Source organism: Schistocerca piceifrons, chromosome 2, assembly GCF_021461385.2.
Source record: "Schistocerca piceifrons isolate TAMUIC-IGC-003096 chromosome 2, iqSchPice1.1, whole genome shotgun sequence".
Classification (NCBI taxonomy): Eukaryota; Metazoa; Arthropoda; class Insecta; order Orthoptera; family Acrididae; genus Schistocerca; species Schistocerca piceifrons.
The window spans coordinates 544,094,369-544,116,166 of NC_060139.1; the positions used below are offsets into that span (position 1 = coordinate 544,094,369).

The 21,798-nt window shown below is 39.8% G+C and overlaps 1 protein-coding gene across 1 annotated transcript in view; it reads left to right on the top strand.

Moving 5' to 3' along the window:
* The window catches only part of LOC124775568, a 37,092-nt gene extending 23,264 nt beyond the window's left edge, over positions 1 to 13,828 (top strand). Inside the window, exons 2-4 of the mRNA XM_047250398.1 lie at positions 4,114 to 4,305; positions 7,987 to 8,107; positions 13,577 to 13,828. Coding sequence (XP_047106354.1) covers positions 4,114 to 4,305; positions 7,987 to 8,107; positions 13,577 to 13,828 — 565 coding nt within the window. The remainder of the gene's footprint in view (positions 1 to 4,113; positions 4,306 to 7,986; positions 8,108 to 13,576) is intronic.
* Positions 13,829 to 21,798: the final 7,970 nt, after the last annotated feature.

A 21,798-nucleotide genomic window follows, 5' to 3' on the forward strand; every position in this document is an offset into this window, starting at 1 on the left:
TAGCCAGGGATCTGTCAAACAAGCCCTTACCAAAAATGTTCTTCGATTTAACCACACTTTTGAACCAGATACCATTACTGTATGCTGTATTTTGGCACTAGTGGAAATGGTTATATATGCAGATTGTGGAAGTAGGGTACTAAGGTGTGCTAGAAACAATACTGAATAATGTCTAACATGATCATACATTAATCATTTAATACACTGAGCAAATTTACAGAGCTTTCACACAATAACAACGTCAAGAATGCATTGATTGTCTCTGCTTTTTCTCCTCCAAAGATCCTCTCCCTGGGATGTCAGGGGAGTTTCGACCTCTTGATGTTCTCACAGAGCCCCTGTGGGGTGTACGGAGCACTGTGTGCTGCATTGACAGCAAGTGATGGGCGAGATCATCAGACCAACCATGCCATGGCTCGCACATGAGCAAGACATTGTCAGACTGTTTCTCATTGAGGCGTTTGTTGGATGGCTGCTGTACAGTGGTTGTGAGCTCATTTCAGGCCTCCAGCGTGTGTAGGTATTTGTTGTCTGTCACAGACGGGGGAGGATCATGCTTGAGAACGATGTACGTATGTTATTGCACAAGATGTTGAGGCAGCCCTCTGAAGTGACTGTAATGTGGTTAGTGGCGATGGCCTGTGCAGGTGATGGAGACAGTAGTTCCTTGAGCAGCTGAGGAGGTGATGTTGGTGCCAGGGGAGAGGTTGTTGGCATCAGCTTAATCTGTTTGCCCGTGTTGGAACTGGGTGGTCCAATGTCTATCTTTGAGGGTCGTAGTATGGTCGTCCTGCAGAACAAACACAGGTCTGAGTCTCATAAATGACATTGTTGTTGGTATGTCATGTACTATTACACTGAATGTTTGTTCACCATGGGAGAGCATTTTGCAAGGTCCTGTTTATGGTGGCTGGATGTATGGTGTCATCACATATCATTATGAATTCACACTGGCAAAGGTCCTTATGAACGAAGACTTTTGGCTGCATGTTTGGTGATGGCGGCAGCATGAACATGTTCTGAATATGTGTATGAACTCAGTCCACTAATGTCAGCAGGGCAGTGTGCACTGTGGAACTTAGGCTGCACAAAGTCCACAGAAAGTGATAGGGTTTTGCCATGGTAAGATATGGTGCACATGTGACAGAGGCCACACAGGCAACACTGGGCTGTGAAGAGCGACAACTCGAACTGTCAGCCCTGGTCCATGGTGATCTGCTCTGGGATTCTGAAGCACTTGATCCACATTTCTATAAACATGCGCACTGTCATTTCCGCTGTACGAGCACATACTGGAAGCTCTCCAATCAAGGAAGATGTCCTACAGTGTCGATAAGTATTTGTTTGAAATGTGCTTCAGTTTCGGACAGTGTATTAGTTGTGGCAGAGCATGTCAGCCAGTTTTGCTTCATTGATAGGCTAGGCAGCCCTGTGCGGTCTTGCTTAACCCCATGCCACACAAACCTGTCCATTACCAGGTGTAGTGTTTTCTGACTCCTGGGTGGCTCAAGTTGTGTACTCTGTTGAACACTTCCCATTGCATGCTGAGCGGCTCAATGGGGCGTATTCTCCCTGGGGACACATCGCACAGCAGTGGTCACTCAGTATTCAATAATGTTTGGCGTTCAATCCGAAGACTGGTCATCCAATCTGTCATTGGGCTGCTCTGTGGTCATAAGTTCATGGTCATATTGTAACGAAATTGCACCAAGAGGTAATCTGCGATTCCGTTGACCATCCCTTGAACGTAGCAGATGTCAGTAGTGTTCTGCAAAATGAGGTCGAGGTGGAGGAAATGGTACCAGCTAACTTCTTGAGGTGAGTTCTTGATTGTGTCCACAGGTGTCTTATGTTGGGTGTAAACCATAACATTGTGACCTTCTTCCTCTCAACAAGAATGTTTGATCACAGTGTAGACCACAAATAGGTCACAATCTAGGACAGACCACATAGACTGGGGAGGCGTGAGCTGCTTGGAGAAGAATCTAAGCAGCTGTGGTAAGTCATCAACAATTTGCTGCAGTACAATCCCCACAGTGGTGTTGCTAGTGTCTGTGTAAGGATGATTCATACAGCTGGGTCAGGATCAGCAAGGGTGACAACATTAACTAGCGATCTTTTTTGAGGTCTGGAATGCTTCTTGCTTGCTTGCCGTCCATTCGACCATTTTCTTGCTGTGTTTGTTCTTTCCAGCCAGCACATCTCTCAGTGGTGGCTGTGAAGCAGCCACATTTGGTAAGTTGTGGCAATAAAGTTTAGTGTGCCAAGGAAATGACACAAGTAATGGTACATCTCCAGTAGAGGCAAGTTCTGGACCATAAGTACGCACTCTGCTGTGGGGTGGACGCCACCCAGGATGTGGCTCAGGAATATGGCCTCAAGTTGTTTAAATTGGGATTTAGCTTCATGGAGGGCAGCTAAGACCATCTCTAAATGAACAGAGTGGTCTGTGATGTTACATAGCTGCTAAAGGTGTGTAGCAGTGGGAGAGGCAGAATAAGAGCTCCTTGATGAATTGCTGCCATGTTTACAGTGCAAAGCTGTATGGCACATGCAGGTACTCAAATAGACCAAATGGGGTAATGATGACAGTTTTCAGTGTTGCCTGGGCGCATTAGAATCTACAGATATACCGATTTACAGTAGATGACACTGAAAACTATGGTGCCCATGAGTGTATGAGTCAAGTCTTGAATGTTAGGAATTGGGTAACTGTCATGGATTGTCTTGGAATTAAGAACCCTTTAATCAAGATAGAGTCTCATGGTACAGTCTTTTTTCAGGACAAGTGTGATGCTAAAGGCCCATGAACTGTCCGATGGTAGCACAATTCCCACTTGGAGTAGTTCATCAACAGTGTTCTTAATCATCTGCAGATCTGCTGGACAGAAGCCCACAAAAACGATCACATTTGTTTGTCAAATTTACTCTTATCTAGCCATTGACCTGTCAAACAAGCACGTACCAACAAACTTTGTCAATTTAACCTCACTTTTGAAGCAGACACTATTTGTGTATACCGCATTTTGATACTTGTGGGAATGGCTACAAATGCAGCTAAAGCATTTCTATCATTGACTTTGGCACTGTGTTTACTGGTCCAGGGAATGGTTTCAAATGAGAGAGAAATAAACACATGCAATCCTGTTAAAGGAATTGTTACATTCGAAACCTGATTATGATTACATCAACCTTCTACGAATTGACAGTGAAACAGACAAACAGAACAAGTTATTAGAAACTTATTCACCCTCACATTAAAAAAGAAGATAAGTAGTGGACATTTGTTTTCTACCTGCCCCCTCCCCCCAATGACAGTTCATTAAAATACCACAAGATGGGAACATAATTTATAGCCTACATCTGCCTCTGAAACAGTCATTCTCAAAGTGGGCTTTGTTTGCTGCGCTGGTTCAAAATTCCATTGAAGAATCAGAGATCTTTGACTTATTTTTATTTTATAGCACTCTTCGTTGTACGTTGTGTGCAGAATATTGATTCCTTCTTAATCTCCTACTGCATAATAAATGGCTAGAAAAGATGTGTCACTTCTACCAGTCTGGTAACTGCCAGTGTTCTTTTATTTTTATCCTTGATTGTATTTTCCATAGTTGTAGAAAACTCACGATACAGTGAGATAAATTGTCATGAAACTATTTTTCAATAAACATATGTGGTGAAATGTCAACACAAACAACCTCTGCCACCTTCTCAAACTTTTCCCCATTCAAAATTTCTGTCAGATGTGCTCTATGTTTTGACAGAAATGTCAAACAGCACCATACATGGTCAAATATTTTGCAAACAAAACAAAATTTGACAAACTGTTTGATCGAATACCTCTGTATTATAAAGCTGTTCAGTTTCAATAAAATTTTTTGCAACTGAACATTGTTTTATATGTCCCAAGTTTTGACATGATTATGGCAGTAGCCAAAATGTCATTACAAGTAAATATACATATTATCTAGAAAGCCTTATTTACAAAGAACTCCACAATAATTGTTATACTCATTCATTTTGCATATTAATGAGCATATGGTTGACTTAATTATGTCTGGCACTGGTAATGACTTATTGCTGTAACGTGAATGGCTTTTCTTTTTTTTCCAGACTGACAGGTGCTTTCGATAACGTGACAATAAATGGTCTCACGTCGTACGTCATCAACAGTGTAAACAATGACCTGGACAACCTGCAGGCCAACTTTTCAGTAGGTATCCCAGAGATCAACTTCACAGGACAGTACAATCTTGAAGGGTCAGCTGGAAGCATCGTTGGCCTCTACGGTGAAGGGCCTTTCACGTAAGTTCACCATCTTAGCATGCTACTGTGCTCTTTGTTTAGAGTAATGTACAGCAGGTGTAGATTAAGGCATATATTTGGAGCAATTTCACTCTGTTTTTAAAAATGAGGTTGAACAGAATACTGTGCATCTGAAACAGTCACTCTCAAAGTGGGCTTTGTTTGCTGAGCTGGTTCAAATGTTTTATTACAACTTGCATCATGAATCTCTTCTGAAGATTCTGTGTACACCATGTCCATTCTCTTATCAACAGTCTATTACCATGTTAGCTAAAACATAATTGTGAACAACGTGTAATGAAAAACATATGCACTCACAGCTAACAGGTTTCAATCCATATTAGCGGTTAACATTGTACTGTACTGGTTTATTAATGCAGCTTTATGCTTTCTTTTCATTTTATGCAAACATAATGTTATACCCATGGTTAGCCATAATGTACTACATGTTACTGCCACAGCGTACTTCTATATGTTAAACTGGCATTTTGTCAACCACAGAACAAGTAAATAGGGAAATACAGGTATGACAAAAGGCTGAAAGTGATTTTTGAGGGTGGTAGACGCCCTGCAACCAGACTTCATGGCTGACTGTTGAAGCATAGGCTTATCCTATAACCACATTAAGTCTTCACACTGCAAATAAAGTATTAATACTTGAAATGGGCTTTAGTTCTCTTTATCGAACACACCACACTATCACTATTTGCGAAGGGGTCATTTATCTGCACTTACAATACAAGAACATGGACAAGTTAGTTACTAAGGAGTACAGGCTGTCTACCTGCCAGGAAAAAAATTTGCCTGCTCTTTAAATAAACACGTGATTTCTGTACTGACAATGGGAATTAGTGCATAGACCAACAGATGTTTTTTTATTAATTTCTGCATGCTAATTACTAATATATCACATGGCACTGTTCCTAACAAGTGGAGTGTTCCAATTCCTACTGAAGGTAATTAGCAGCCTGCCTTCCTAAATGTCATTCATTAATTGCTAGTGGCTTATGATGGGTCATCGTACAAGGGGCATTCAATAAGTAATGCAACAAATTTTTTCCTTCACCAGCTTCAGTTGAAAAAATGAGGAATTTGCGTGGGATATCACAGAATATTCCCACTTCAGCCCCTGTAGTTTTATGAAGTTCCAATAGATCGTGGCACAATATGTAGCCTTCAAAGTGGCATCTGTAATGGAGGTGCATTCCAGGCAGAGACCTGTCATTGAGTGTCTTTTTGCAGAAAATCAGAGCAAGTCAGGTGAGGCATCTGTCACCATTGCAACAAGGTTGTGCAGAACTGTCGGATCTCCTGCATGTCAGCCAGTTGCATACAGCTGTGATTCTTGCAACATTGGAACGTGTGGACACTCTCATTCAAGGGGATTGACAGATCACAATCAAACATCTTGCTGCTCTGTTGGACATCTCTGTTGGTAGTGCTGACACACTCGTCTACCAGTTGGGATACTCAAGGGCGTGTGCCAGCTGAGTTTCTAGCTGCCTTACAGAACAACATAGAGCAGTGAAAGACCATTTGTGCAGAACTGTTTGCATGTCACAAAGCTGATTGTGGCAAATTTTTATCGAACATCATCACAGGCACTGAAACATAGATTTATCACTTCAAATTGGAAACAAAATGGTGATCCATGGAGTGGCACCATACCACCTGTCCTCAAAATAAAACGTTCGAAGCTACAGCCTCAGCCTGTTAAGTCATGCCAATGTTCGGACCCTCTCAGCCTGTAAAGTCATGGCAATGGTCCTCAGGGACTCTGAAGGGGTTACTCTGTTTGATGTCCTTCATCAGGATGCAATGGTCAAAAGTGAAGTGTATTTACAAGAGTTGCCCAAGAAGTAATGCACCACATTTTTTTCTCAGCCAAAAACAATGCTACGAATGCAACACATTACATATGTATTATTTGAAGTCTCCTGAATGAGCACGCCAAGTTTCCGTCACTTCCGACAGATAGCGTAGCTGTAGGACAGTTTCAAAATGGCATCTGTAGGTGATGTACATTACAAGCAGTGTGCTGTTATTGAATTTCTCATTGCAGAGAAAGAAACCGTGAGGAATATTCACAAATGCTTGTGCAAAGTCTATGGAGCATCTACTATCAACAGAAATACAGTTAGTCATCGGGCACAGAGGGTGAGCTCATCAGAAGGCAGTTCGGTGGAGCTTCACGATTTGCAGCAGTTGGGAGACTATCCTAGAGGAATTATCAAAAACTCATTGGACTGTTCTTCCTTGTCCACTCAACAACACAGATATTACACCTTCCAACTTCAATTTCTTTAGCTCATGAAGGATGCACTTTGTGAGAAACAGTACATGGTTGATGGGAAGGTTATTGATGCAGAAAACCATTGGCTTTGACACTGACCATGTGGGCATACAGCCTCTCCCAGTAAGGTGGCATAAGGCCATCACATGGAATAGAAATTATGTTGAAAAATAAGATTTTGTAGCCAAAGGAGTGGGGAGTAATGTGGTGTAATGGAATCCTGAACAAAACCAAACTGCTTGCAGAAAAAAAGTGTTGCATTACTTATTGAATGCAACTTGTACAACACATTTTCAGTCACGACTTTTCTTGGGCTTATACGGGCCTCAGAAATCAGTTAAAGCCCTGTGTCAAAGTATGTTTGCTATGTAAGTGTCCTAGGGACTGAGCTCACTTGGGATCTTTCCTCTTCTGATACTCTTATAGAAGTAATGATTCTATGCAGTAAGCTTTTTCAGCTGTCTGACATTTCAAAGATGACAATGGTCAGCATTGCCAAAGGCTAGATAGTATTCTTTAACTGCTGTTCTTATGTGACACCCTACTTTTTTGTCTTTCTGAAATCTTTTTGAAATACTTTCACATTGTCACTTACTAAAAAAAAAAAACATGTTTACAAAGTATTGTACCAAATATAGTTTGGATGAAAAACTTTCTTACAGACAGAACTCAACAGGTCTTCCTTAATAAGGACACACATGAAAGGAGTGTGGCATCATGTGTATCACAAAGCAAGTCTGATAGGACTGCTGCCATAACCAAAATCCATAGTGAATATGCACAGCATTTTTAGAGATGGATCAGGAATGTCTGTGGACTGTCCATTGGGCAGTTAGTGCAGAACTGTATTGAGTTCAGTTTGCTACCCCAATTAACATTGTATCGAAAAATGCATGGCACATGAAGACTGTTGGTCACATCAAATCTGGACACAGTTCCTCATTTTTCACATATTCTGCCCAGTACAGAACATGTTTTAAGTTATGTAGATGGCAACTTCACACAACTGCAGCTTGACATCCACTGCAAAATGGGTACTTGTTATGCGATCTTTTCTACCTCAAGATTTCCACTGTACCCCATATTTGCCTTTGCTTTTAGATCATCTTCTATGGGGAACCCCATATTTGCCTTCGCTTTTAGATCATCTTCTATGGGGAAACAGTCAGTGGAGATGTAAACCACAGTAGTACCAGTGATCAGATAATCAGACGTATCCCTCACTTGCAAAACAGGTATTAAAAATAAATGTTGAACAAGGAAAATCCAGATCCTTTTAAAAAACCTGCACATTGTGTTTTTGTAATATGTAACAGTTGTATATCCACTGTTCTGTCAATTTCTACTAAGTTAACACTGTTTCAATATCACCTGACCAATATTTTCAGATTGCTGGTGCAGGATTTCCAGACATCTGGCACGGTGCACATTGGCACTGCAGATGGTTCCAGCAACTCTGCTGTATCAATCACGGCAATGGAAGTACGCTTCTCTGTTGCAGTCTTCCGGGTAAGTTCTGAAGAACATCAACTACTTTTCTACAGCAGAGAAGACTGCTACATTATGACTGCTCCTGTAATTCATGTAGTTCAATGGTTGCAGTTTCTCACATGCCCACATCTGTAAAAACGTATACTGAATCATAACACCTCTGTGATGGCATTGGTGAACTTGTCATTTAGCGCCATAAGACACTAATCACTAACCATCTCTGAGATGATAAACACAAAGGGTCGAGCAGGTGGTGGAGCAGTCATAGATTCAGCTTTTAGGTATTAAGCATGAGAGGGTAACAGGTGGAAGATGTCAAAGTTGATTATGACTCAGTTTCCAAGGTATCTTATGCTGATTTTTTTCTCTAATTCACCTTAAGACTGAAATGTCCCTCTTCTTTGGAGGGTCAAAGAAGAAGCTCACAGCCATGATCCACATGAGCCAAATGACACGTGTGATTCTGCTCTTGACATAATAATTACGCCACAATCACTAAAGCAAACATTTATTAGATGCTCATGGGTTTTCCTACCCTATCATTACACCCATTAAATTGTTTTAATTAGGTTCACAAGCCTTGTTTTTACTAATTCAACCAATAATTTGAGTTCTGTTGGTACCAGCCCTCAGAAATCCCCCTTGTGATCATTGGACGGAGAGGTCAGAGATTGTTGTCATCAGTGCTTAACCACCTATTGGTGATCCTTCAGTTCACATGATAGTATGTAAAAGGACAATAGTCTACATTACTTTTCATAGAAACAACTCGGATTATTCTCTCTCCCCAGATAAACTTATTCCCAAGGTACACTTATCGCAATAACAATGTTCCTGACCAAGTGCCTATGTGACATGTGCCTCTCACAAGAAACCTCTTAGGTGCGAGGTCACAAGTTCAAATTTTTCCTCTTCAAATCTTGGTTGATAATAGTTAAAAACAATTTCCTTACTGAACTATGGAATAGGTTTGTTTATCTCATCTACAAATTTTTGGCCCAATTCCGCAGTTTGCTGTGCATCATCAAGTTAATGCTTTAAAATTTTGTTATCTTACATCTTCCAATTCTTTAGCACTGTTTGAAGTTATGCAACCATCCACTGCCAGCACTGAAAGCATCATAATCTATGTCATACACAATTTACTGTGCATAATGTAGTAGGTCACTGTCATGCACATTCTGTAAATTGTATTGAGCATCCTTGAAACGTGCAAACACCAGTTTTTATAACAAGTGTGCATTGTCCTCCATTCAATATCTGTAGATTTTCTTATGCACTACACAGTCGTATTAATGTGGACTTATTCAAAATTTGTTCATAACGATTTTTTTACTATGCTGCAGATGACTTTCCACATATATAATTATGTTTAGTACCTGCTTCTTTGACAACAATGTCCTTTACTTCATTTCAGTGGTGACACAGTTTGTGGCTTCCTGTTCAACAAGGATGATGGACTACATGGCTTGACACCTGTTTCAATATCACTTTAACTTGTTAAGCACACATCATCATTACTGTACTCCTCATGTACATTTTCCGCACAGTTGAATATGTACGACACCACACATTCTCCACTGACTCCTCTTGCAAAAATGTTAATATTTCACCTTAGACTTCTTTTTCACTCTGCAAAATTCCTTGAGTTCCATTCTGAAGAAAAGTCAACTTTGGCAAATGTTGCTGTAGATACAATGCAATGTTTGCTTTGTTTATTGTTGCCATTGCTCCGCTTTGTATCAACACTAGTAGCACTGTGGCATTGTTGCGAGTTACTCATTGAATAAGCAGTTCAACTATGCTCCATAGCGTCATGCTGTGCTCACCATTTGATACCTCCAGTCCCACCCCCTGTTGCTATGAGTTGCCAATATTGTGGCTGCACAGCGGACATCATTTGGAGTGTTGAATGCTGTAAACATCATTAGCTTGTTTGCAACCTCACACTCCAGGGGTTCCTTGCCAAATTTGAAACTTCCTCTTTTCAAGCATCTGTCTCACTACATATACTGTCATGAATAAAGCTACTGGAACTGTACTGTTTATAAGTAATATTGAGTTTATTACAACTCTGATACATCAAAATGCACCCTACATCAATCTAAAAACTAACTTCATTACATCAGCACACACACTACTTGTACTTTCAGGCAAGTTAGCAAGGTCCCCACACAGCTGCTCTAAACAAAAGCATACTGATTCATGTAACACAAGTTTACTCAAAATGAATACTTCATGACACTATTTGTGACAGGTGGGGTGCAGCCCAACTCATACATACTCACATGATGATGTCACTCTAGAAACTGCCTACTGATGTGGCGCCCCCACACCATCTTTGCTCATCCATCCAGCAGAGACAGGTAAAGGTAAGATTTGACATTTAGCAGCAGTATTGATAACTGTTCCCTTACAGGACTGATGATACCTTTACCTTTCATCAAGTTAGTTTCTTCCATCAGACTCCCACAGCTAAAAGTGCTCATATAAGTCTACCACCAGACGTTTCTTGCAGTTATGCTAAAATATCAACACTCTTCTGATGTCTGTTCCACATTAGCTGCCCACAACAACAAATGAAACCACTAATTTCTGAGCAACCGCACACTTTTGTCTCTGAATTCATGACTCCAGAACAAATTCCAACAACTAGAATGCGTTACCTTTGGAGACCTGCAAGTCTGATTCACATACTTCCTTAAGCTCATGGGCTGGCTGATCACGTGACGTGACAGTAGCACTCTTAGCGCATAAAATCGTAACTGTGGCATCCGTGACATTAATGTTTTTAGGACAACACCCTGACATGAATGGCACCTCTTTCCCAACACACCATGCCAACAAATTATGCCTCAAAACTCATGTTTTTGAGAGTACTTTCATTTTATGCTCACCCACCTTCAGATGTTCATATTTATTTACTTTTTGTTCCTTTAATTACGACATTTTACAATAGGTCTCTTAAAAAGTTCCATTGCAAAATTATGCAATGTTGTTGGCACAGAAAAGATGTTCATGACATCTGCAGGTGGGGTGCCAAGCATCATGAAACCTAATTGTTGAAAAATGAACACCTATAAAACAACCGGTTGCAGGTAATTCATTACAAATTATCTTCAGTCTCAACAGCTGCAATGTCTAACATGTCCACAATGGACATGAATTATTTACTAACATTAATACAAGAAAGAATATCAAAACAAAATATGGCAATGAGATAGGTCATCCCAATTAACAAACAATTAGCAGTAACATTGTGATTTCTGACCACAGGCAGGTCACCGGAAGTTTTGACATTTAGTGTGTTAATATCCATAAACACTATTGAAAAACATTTTTTAAATACTTATCCAAAAATGCTTTTGATGATTGTTCTCACAGATGTGGGTCTTTCTGTAACACTAAAAAAATTATGCCATCATCTCTTTGCCCATTTTAAAAAGTTTAAAAGTCTAAACTGCTTGAACTTATATTTGCTGCAGCTTATGGAAACCAAACTGGAAAAATTCAAAGAACAGAATGGAAAGACCTGAAAATGCATCCCAGGCAAAGTAAAAAGCAAGTGCCTTGCTTTCCCACACATTTTTCCAAGGTCTGAACTGAAATCAAATCATGGGCTGGATCCAGCCTGAAGGCCACTGGTTGCACACCAATGGTTTAAAATGAAGCTGTTTAGTCAATAAGCACTGCAATTACAGTGTGATTAGCTTTTGCCTCCAAAGTGAACTTTCCTATCAATGCTGCTGCTACTTATGCTAGTTAGAAATGTCTGTGTTGTGTTGCAGGTGTGGATCCATGGATGGGAGGGGGGTCAAGACTCTGCCCCCTTCCCAAACAAAAAATTTTTTAGCTAACTTTTGGAGAATGCAGCACCTAAAGAACTAAGAATCTCAAAAATGACAAGGAATTCTAAAAAATTACAAGCTTCATTTAATACAAGGTACTTTTCAGTTGATTTCCTAAGGGTTAGCCTACATGAATTGGTTTGTGACCCCTCTGGGAGTAGGAAATATTCCAGCCAGGAAAATTTCACAAACTAATCTCCAGCATTTATATGGGATCAACAGATAACTTGCAGTCCTGTACATGTGACTCTAGTGTATATCATGATGCTACAATTAGTTTCAGCATAAACAATCATCTCCCTCTGCTCCACCCTAAAGAAAGAGCAAATAGAACAGTTAATAAATAATATGACAAAAAATGTCCTTAACCATGTACATGAAAGTGTTTTACACAGTACTCCATCAAAATTGCAACACTTGGTAGGATAACCAACAACAAAATTTTATTTCTCATGTACATACAGTATAGTGCTGTGCTAAGAACAAACAGCTTAATTTTGTAAGTGATTTGGGAGTATACAGAAGTCAGCTGAGCAAGGATCACAAATAGAAGTATTTCATTCCATGCTGCTTCAACTCTATCCCAGAGTTCATCAATCATATAGGCAGGCGGGTCAGTCTCTCGGCAATCTGTGATGAGATGTTTGCTGTGGGTGAGTGATCTGGACAATGTGTTGGTCAGGCCAACAAATGAACACCCTTTGTACTGAAGCCTGTCACAACATCAAAAGCAACATCCAGTCTGCATAATCTTGTTGAAGGATAATGTCATGGAGGCTTAAAAATTGGGCATAGCCAGCAGGCTCAACACATCAGAAATGTAACAGCTGCTGTCCATATTACTGGATGTGCAAACCACAGGTGATTGTTGTGCACTCAGTGATACCCCCCACAATCATCACGAGCAGACCTCATATCACTATGATGAATGCAGTCTGGCAACGTTTGATGTTCTCAGAGCCTCTGCACAAGGATATGTTGTATGGGATGCTCTATGCAGAACCTGGACTTGTCAGAAAAGACAGTGTGGTACCATTCCTGTGTCTAGTATCATCGCTGGGTGCACTTCTGTTGATGTGCCTCTCTCTGACTTATCTTGCTGTACATTAAGCCCTTATCCTGACAGAAGGTACATGATATGGTCATACAATCTTACATGGCTGATTGAGCAATGTTACCATTCTCTCATTGATCGGTGCCCCTGAAACCTTTCATAGGGTTAAGTACAGCCTTCCTGAACCCATCATATGATGGCTGTGAGACCCCAAGCAATGCGAGTAGTAATGTTGCAGAACAATAAACTAAACTACAGTCTTGATGAGCCACAATCCTAGCACCATCAGACTCATTAGCATGCTGGCAGATGTTTTTCCTTCTTACATCTGGAATTACACAATCTTCTCACAAACAACTTTTAAATGTAATACCTGGATGAGAAACCTGCTCCATAATCTTTCCTTACAAGTAGAATATAGATGGCATTGCTCTCACTTACTTTGTGCAGTTACACTGAAATGCTAATGATTTGCATATACAAGTATGTAGCATACTTCATGCCAGTTTGACATGCTTCGTTTCTCAGTGTACACACAGTAAGCAGAGGGAAGAACATGTCTTATGCGTGTATTTTGGTATGCAGGTGAATTTTGAAAACCTGAATGGTGGCGGTTTGGTGGGTGATCTGCTCAACGAGCTCATCAGCGACCTGGCACCGGAGTTCATCGCACTGAACCAGGAGCAGCTGGGCGATCTGGTGGAGCAGATCGTGCGTGACCTGGTCAACCCCTACCTGGGCACGTGCACGCTGCAGGAGCTGCTCGACTTCCTGGGCTACGAGGGCCGCAGAACACCCAGGGCCGACTCCACCTGCATCCTCTACCAGCTACCCTAGTCACTTCCATTTTTATTGTACATATGCTAAGAAAGAATAAACATTTCATTTACCAAATCAATCAACTTTTCTTCTTTTTTTGTTCATTTGATTCTCTTAGTTGCTAACTAATAGAGACTCAAAACACCGAAGCTACTACATCCACAAGGGATAGTCAGAAAGGTTCATTATCACCTTGAAAAAGTTGTGCAACAACTGTGAAACTTGATGCTGCTATTAGTACTTCTCTATACTCACCTTTCAATGTTACATATTTTTCTCAATGACAGCTGACTTGCCAGATACCTTGGTTATAGAAGCAATATTTTGATTATTCAGGAAACCTTGAAAATTACCTTCTCACCATTTTGGAAATGCATGCCATGCAGTGGTTTTTTCGCCCAAGTAAATAGGAAGAAGTTAGTACCCAAGAAAAGAAAAAGAGTTAGTGGGTTACAGGCCAAGAGAACTGAGTGGGAGTCAAAATTTGGTAACATGTATGACTGCCTCCAGTGCAGAACGAACTGGAGTGTTGTCACGGAATAAATACAGCCCCTTGGACAGCTTCCCTCGATACTTCATATTGACTTTATCCAGTAACCTCATCAGGAGATTTCAGTATTATGCTCCTCTCATGGTTTCCCCCTTACCAGCATAATTTATTAGCACCACACCATGACAGTAACAAAAAAAGTTGTCAGATGACAGTTGAGCCTCCAATGACGAATTCACATCCGCGTTCCTTTGTCTTGGGGCCATTGTGGTACACACAGCACTTGTTCATGGTATATAGGTGATTCAAGAATCAATCCGTATTGATCTGATACATCTACAACATTTCTTCTGCGACCTGGCAGGTTTTTGGGAAGGATGTGAGCTGTCACTCAAAATTTCATGCAAAATGTTGAGAACAGATCCATCGTTGGTTTACATTTTTCCACTATTACCTCGCTAACACAATTTTCATATTTTCCACTATTGTCTCAACAGTGATACGCCAGTCTTAGAGCAACCGGGCTTCCACTTCTCTTATGATTTGTGGTTCTTCATGGAGAGGTGGTCTACTCGTTTTTTGAGCACAATGGAAGTGTCTGCATCACTGATCCACTGTGTTATATGATTTATAGTGCCTAGTTGCCACACACTTCCACCATCTCAGCATGGATTGTTGTAGAAGTTTCCCCTTCAAATGCAGAAAACATATTACTGTACAATATTCCACTTCATCAATGGGCTGCTCCAATTTGTTCAAGCTCCCCTGATTGTGTGGTGTGGCACTATAGCCCACAGATTTCATTTTGTACCATGACTGCAGTGATGTATCTGTAATCAAACAAAAATACATTAATTAATTTCAGTTTTTTAGGTGATAATTAAACCTTTATGACTACTCCTCATACACTGCTTTCCAGAGAAAAATAACAAACGTTGCAATAATTTGGGAAACTAAAGCAATTAACACAAAAGTTAAGCACAATGCTGGTGCAGTAGTGCTGCACAAAAATATTGTATGCAAACCAGGAGCACAACAATCTGCTTACTTTCAACGTACTGTAAAGAAAAGCCATTTTAAGACAGAACAAGACCCATAGCACTGATGAAATTCAGGGCCCATATTCAATAGTACATACTCATATTTTGTTTTAAGTGTTATTTTAATAGATATAATGTGTGAACATGATGTCTAATAACATTTTATTTCACTAATTTAAGCACTAACAGATTCTATGCCCTTTAATTTTTGACACAATCATCTAACCAAAATAAGAAATATACCTGTGAACTAATGACCTTCATTAGCTCCATTCACGTTACACAGAGGTGATAAAAGTCATGGGATCCTCCTAATACTGTGACTCATTTTCCCAGCACAGTGCAGCAGCTCACCATGGCAGGGACTCAACTAGTCTTTGGAAGTCTTGATGTCCCTATAGCTCTCCATAACTGCAAATGTGTTGCGGTGCAGGATTTAGTGCACAAACTGACCTCTCAGTATGTCCCACAAATGTTCAACGGGATTCATGTTGGGTGACCTGGATGGTCAAATCATTCCCCTGAATCATCTAGAATGTTCTTCAAACCAGTTGCAAATAACTGTGGCCCAGTGATGTCCTGTATTATCATCCATAAAAATTCCATCATTGTTTGGGAATAAATGGCTGAAATCAGTGGAAATAAAATGGAATAAATGGCTGAAAATGGTCTCCAAGTAGCCAAACATGATCATTTCCAGTCAATGGCTCTTTATTTATGTCCCATATCAGTAAGCAAATCGTGCGACTGTGCAATAATGTGTCATGACTGTCAGGTTGTCTAAACAGTCGCTGTCTCTGTTTGATGCCAGGTCACTCCCAATCAGTTCTGCTCATAAACCACAGTGTGGGTTACATAGGCATTTATTCCTGAATTACACTCAACACGGCCAGAAAGAATACAAAAAATGCTTATTCATAAGAAAAGTAATACAGAGAGAGACGTCTACATTCATCTATAGATTTAGTCATTTTTTTTAGACTATACAAGCACAGAAGAACATTTATAAAAGGGAAAAGAAAAGAATATGTTGGATACCCATCTGTGCAAACTGTCATGTGTCTCAGCACTCTTATAAAAAGGAATTAGCCATCCCTTCCACACAATATTACGAGGCGCATTCAATAACTAATGCAATATATTTTTTTGTCAGCCAATTGTGGGTGAAAGAAATGTGAATTTGTTGTGGGTCATAGAGGAATATTCCTGCTTCAACCCCTTTAGTTTCATGAATTTCCAGTTGGTGATGGCACTGTACGTAACCTTCAAAATGGCATCTGTAATGGAGATGCATTCCAAGCAGAGCTCTGTTGTTGAGATCCTTTTAGTGGGAACCAGAGCATCGTAGATATTCATAGGTCATTGCAGAATATCTATGAAGACCTGTCACTGCACTGGAACATGGTGAGTTGTTGGGCAAGGTGTCTGTCATCAGCGCAATAAGGTCACACAAACCTGAGTGATCTCCTACATGCCTGCCAGCTGCACATAGCTGTGACAACTGCATTACTGGAACATGCAAGTACTCTCATTCAAGGTGATTGACAGATCACAATCAAACATCTCACTGTTCATGGATGAGGCCACAACACACAAGTATGCGCACCCAAGAGGAGCTCACAAAACTTCACTGAGCTGTTCTTAGTCGTCCACCTTACAGCCTGGATCTCACACCTTCTGACTTCCATCCGTTTGGCCCAATGAAGGATGTACTCCACAGGAAGCAGTATGTAGATGGTGGGGAGGTTATTTATGCAGCAAGACATTGGCTCTGACATCAACCAGTAGAAAGGTACCACGAGGGCCTACAGACTCTCCCAGTAAGGTGGCGTAAGGCTGTCATATTGAATGGAGATTTTCTTGAAAAACAAGGTTTCTTAGCCAAAAGAGTGGGGAATAATATGGTGTATTGGAATCCTGAACAAAAAAAGATGCTAACAGAAAGAATAAATATTTGGCATCACTTATTGAATGCCCCTCTTATATTCTGCTGCTACTCCCCCAGAATGCTTTCCGGAAATTAATGTTTAACACTTTTAAGACATGTTGAACATGGCCACAAGTCATTTTTAAGACAACTGATACAATGTGGAAGATTATGATGATGACTGACAGTTAAACATGAAAGCATGCATGAAAACTTCACTGAAATGTGTTTAAACACACTAGAGAAACATACTATAAAAGTACACCTTTTCTTAACTTATGGTAGGAAGATTATTGTTTAACATATCACCAATGATGAGACCATTAATGACAGAATAAAGCAGGGGTTGAGGAAGGATGGGGAAGAAAATTGGCTGTGAACTTTTAAAGGAACTACCCTGACATTTGTCTTACATGATTTAGGGAAAGTCAGACAGAGGTGGTCGGACTGTCAAATGTTCCTTCTCCTGAAGTTCACAGAACATGAAGACAGTTTGTGGTCACAGCTTCGGCACTAAGAAAGATCAGCCAAGGATTATACTGCACAACAATGGCACATATTTTCAGCTACACATTTGAATAACTAGGACTACTGCAATCACAATGCATTTACCATCTCCCTTTCTGGAACCATCGTATAGTCAGGTGAGAGAATGAATAGCAGTGACCCCACCCCCTACAAACAACTACACTGGAGTGCAAATCAGTTTAACGGCATTCTCTTCATGGATGGTCCTCAGTTTAGTTTGCGAGGTAACTCTAGACTTTTTTTTATTTGATGAGCAGTGTAACTGTGACATTCATTAAAATGTATAAAATGGTTGCCTTTGGACCAGGTAGTGTCCATGAGAGAGATGGAACTTCTTAAAGTGGGTGCACACCTGTCCATGGCTTTTCTTCTGGCTGTGGTGCACAGCTCTGTACAGATGACATTCTCATTTCTTCTATATGTCCTTACACTGATGGAATGAGCAATGACTTCATCCTAAAGGGGAATGACTGTTGACCACAAGGCGTCTGTGTCATCTGACATGTTTCAACAGTTACTGTTCAGCACACTGACTGACCAGCTGCATCTCTTGCTCTAAATCCCTAGAGTATCTACACCTACAACTACATTTACATCCATACATTGTAGACCACTGTGAAGTGCTCATCACAGGGTACTTTTCATTGTATCACATTCCATCCATATATGAAATGTAATATGTTCAATCTTGTGCTCAGTCTAGTCTTGTGATTTCTAAGTTTTTTCTGCATGATTGATATATCATTTACTTTTGAGTGTTGAACTAATTTGTTGATTCCATTTTTGAGCGCAATATTTCTAAGACTGACCCAGTCATCTTTTTCAGGTGCTGCAAGCTGGTTGTTATGTGTGCTTGCTGCCTGATCTCCAGTACTCAAGTAGGAGTTCAGGCAATGAATGCACATAATATTACACCTTGCAACACCTGCAGAGGATGGCAGGGTCAGTCTTCAAAGGATCGTACATAAAAATAGATCAACAGCTCAAGTGAGCACCCAAAAGCACACCATTAATCTATGCTTGCCTTTGCAGCTACATTGCACGTGATACACAAGAGGCTGCAGAATTGTCCTATATCCTTCATTTAATACTGGTTCTTGAAACTTTGTGGGAGAGTACTTGGGAAGTTCTCAGTAGTCACAGGCTGCCTTCCTCGATTCTTGCCCTGTTGAGACCACTTTTATAAAACAGTGTTTATGTACAATAAAGCTTATAAACATCATTATTAACAGCACCCAACATCAGTGTATGTGCCCTATTTTCAAGCCTTTGGTGAGACAGGGTTGGTCTGAGGTGTCTCTCATCAGGTCTCCAGGCTTGATTTTAAGCCTTGTCAGAGTGTTATCAAATCATTGGAAAGTAAGTAGGACATAAGACCTACATTATATTCCATAGTATGGTTTAGTGACATACAGTTTCTTACATATTGTACCACATAACATGCTGGCACATTGGACAAAAAATTATCACCCCAGGAGACATCACACTAATACTGTGTAATACAGCATTGATAATGGTTTACCAAATTATGAGGATATTGGTTCCTATGTTTCACCTGTTATTAAAAATAGTCCCAAATATTGTCCATGAGATGAGATTAGGTAATTTAGTGCATCATTCAAGGTGTGATAAGAAGTCTGAGAGTTCGTCAAACCAGGAACGTATACATGCATCCCTGTGAGCACTACTGCTGTGTGATAGCCCTTTTTCAAAATCAATTGCACAATTGATCACTCCACAGATGGAATGACACAACTTATTTAAAAACAGAAACAAATGATTCTTTAGCAGGGATCTTCTCTTCCTCATTTTTCTTCTGCCTTAGCCTCTGGCATACATGCACACAGTATTTTCTCATGTTTGCACGTTTTATGACAATATGTGCTTTAAACTTGGAAATGTTCTTGTTTGAAAGAAGTTATCATTTCTCCCTTGTCCTAACCCACATTTCTCTGTGTCAGAATTTGTCAGACAAGACAACATGGAAGTTTGGTAAGAAGATGCAACTGATTGGCTGCAACTGTAGCAGCCTATATGCAAATTTGCATGACCACTCATAGAATCTGCCTTCATAATTTATGAAGTCTGATTACAGTTTCTTGAACACATTTTTATACACATCACCATTGGTGACACAAATATTTATTACCAATACATAGTCTACCTTCACCCCATTAATGACTGACCAGGAAAACCAGCTACATCAATCATTTCATTTTCTTTGACAAAACATCTTGTCGTCCTAGACAATAATAATAATAATAACAATCCTGCTCTCATTAATCCCACTGTAAAACCATTATTATTATTATTATTATTATTATTATTATTATTATTGCTGTCATCTTGGGAGCCAGGATGTCCACAGCATACTCATCATATAAAGATGTAGAAGAAAGGACAACACTTGGTCACTAAGAAAGTTAAAATAAACATTCATGGTTGCCTGAATGACTGGGTGCTAGTCATGGCACATCATAAAACTGGCTCTGGCTTAAAGCAAAACCTCCACATACTGCAGGTTAAATGCCACATTGGGGTTTTGGTGTATTCGATGTCCTGCATCACTTGGAATAAGGTAGAATCGTAGCCCCTCAAACGACATTACACACACCCAGTTGGCTAATGGCCATTTTCTGTGTTGTTTGTCCCACTGCAAGAGTGCTGCTTTATATGCCACAGTGAGATACATGAACCCAAATGTCCATTGCTTACAGTTACTTTCACAATGTTTGCTTGGAAACTGGTTGAGATGGACCTGCATTCACTGACAGCAGCAATTTTGTATCAGGTTTGAAACTGACTGTTACTTGTGATGAAGCAAGCTGGGATCTCTTTACTTCTTCTCTTGTTTTGCCATCTGCCTCCTTAAATTCATTTTATTTTCATTTTTGCCTAATTACCATTAACATGCATGAGTATAATCTGCATTTCCATAAAATAGGAAGGTTGGCCCTTATTCTTCAGGAAGATAACACCAGGTCTAATTTTGTGCTTAGTTTTTTATATGTAATTAATTTCCTAATTTATTTTGACTATTCCTAGTACACGTTTTTGTTATAGGGTGAAATCAGTAATTGTTCTGTGACTTAGATTCTATTGTTGACTTATATATAAATTCTGTACTAATTGTAATCATTTGGAAGAAGAACTACTAGGATTCTTAAAGTATTTATTTGGCTCTATTTCAAAACATATTAGCAAAGCTAACACATAATTAATTCCAAAATAATTACCAGGTCTGTCAAAAGTATTTCATTATTTAAACAAATAATTCGGCCTAATCTTTGTAGTAGAAGCATCTATTAAAAAGAAGGAAGTTTTTGATGTATTCAGTTAATTGAATGAGTTATGTTTAAATTTCTGCACTTTAAACATCCAACATGTATAGTTTCATTGCCTATTATTGTGAGGATATATATAAAGGACTTATATTTGATCCCAAGACAGTCAGTCCATGGCCGATTTTCACACGTGAAATGTGTATTGGCTAGATTAACAATGATGCATTAACTTAACCATGGAATAAGTGTAACACAAATAGACTGTGTGTTAGAACAGTTAATGACAATGTCTGTTTAATTTATTTGAAAAATAGTGTCACATGTACCATATTATTCTGCAGGAGCTGTGTGGTTAGGTTTTTACTGCTCATTTACCAGTGGTGAACTGGCCATATAATTGTGTAATATTGGGGGATTGTGAACAGTGAAAGTAAAGAACTGTGAAACACAATTGTGCAACCACTGGCTACATCATTTACAGTATTCAGAGCTGAACTTCTACCCTCTATTTTTCAGCCAGTATAACTATGCAGTACATCGACTCTGAGAACTATCAACGAAGAAATAAACAGGCAAACGCACACGCTGGTAAGACTTGACACTTATCACCAATATCTATAGGTTAGGATCATTCTACGACCACTGTTCTTGTGTCGTGTTATGTGGCTGCAAGTGCTACACCATTCCTTGCGTACACATCTTTCAGTACATGTTGATAC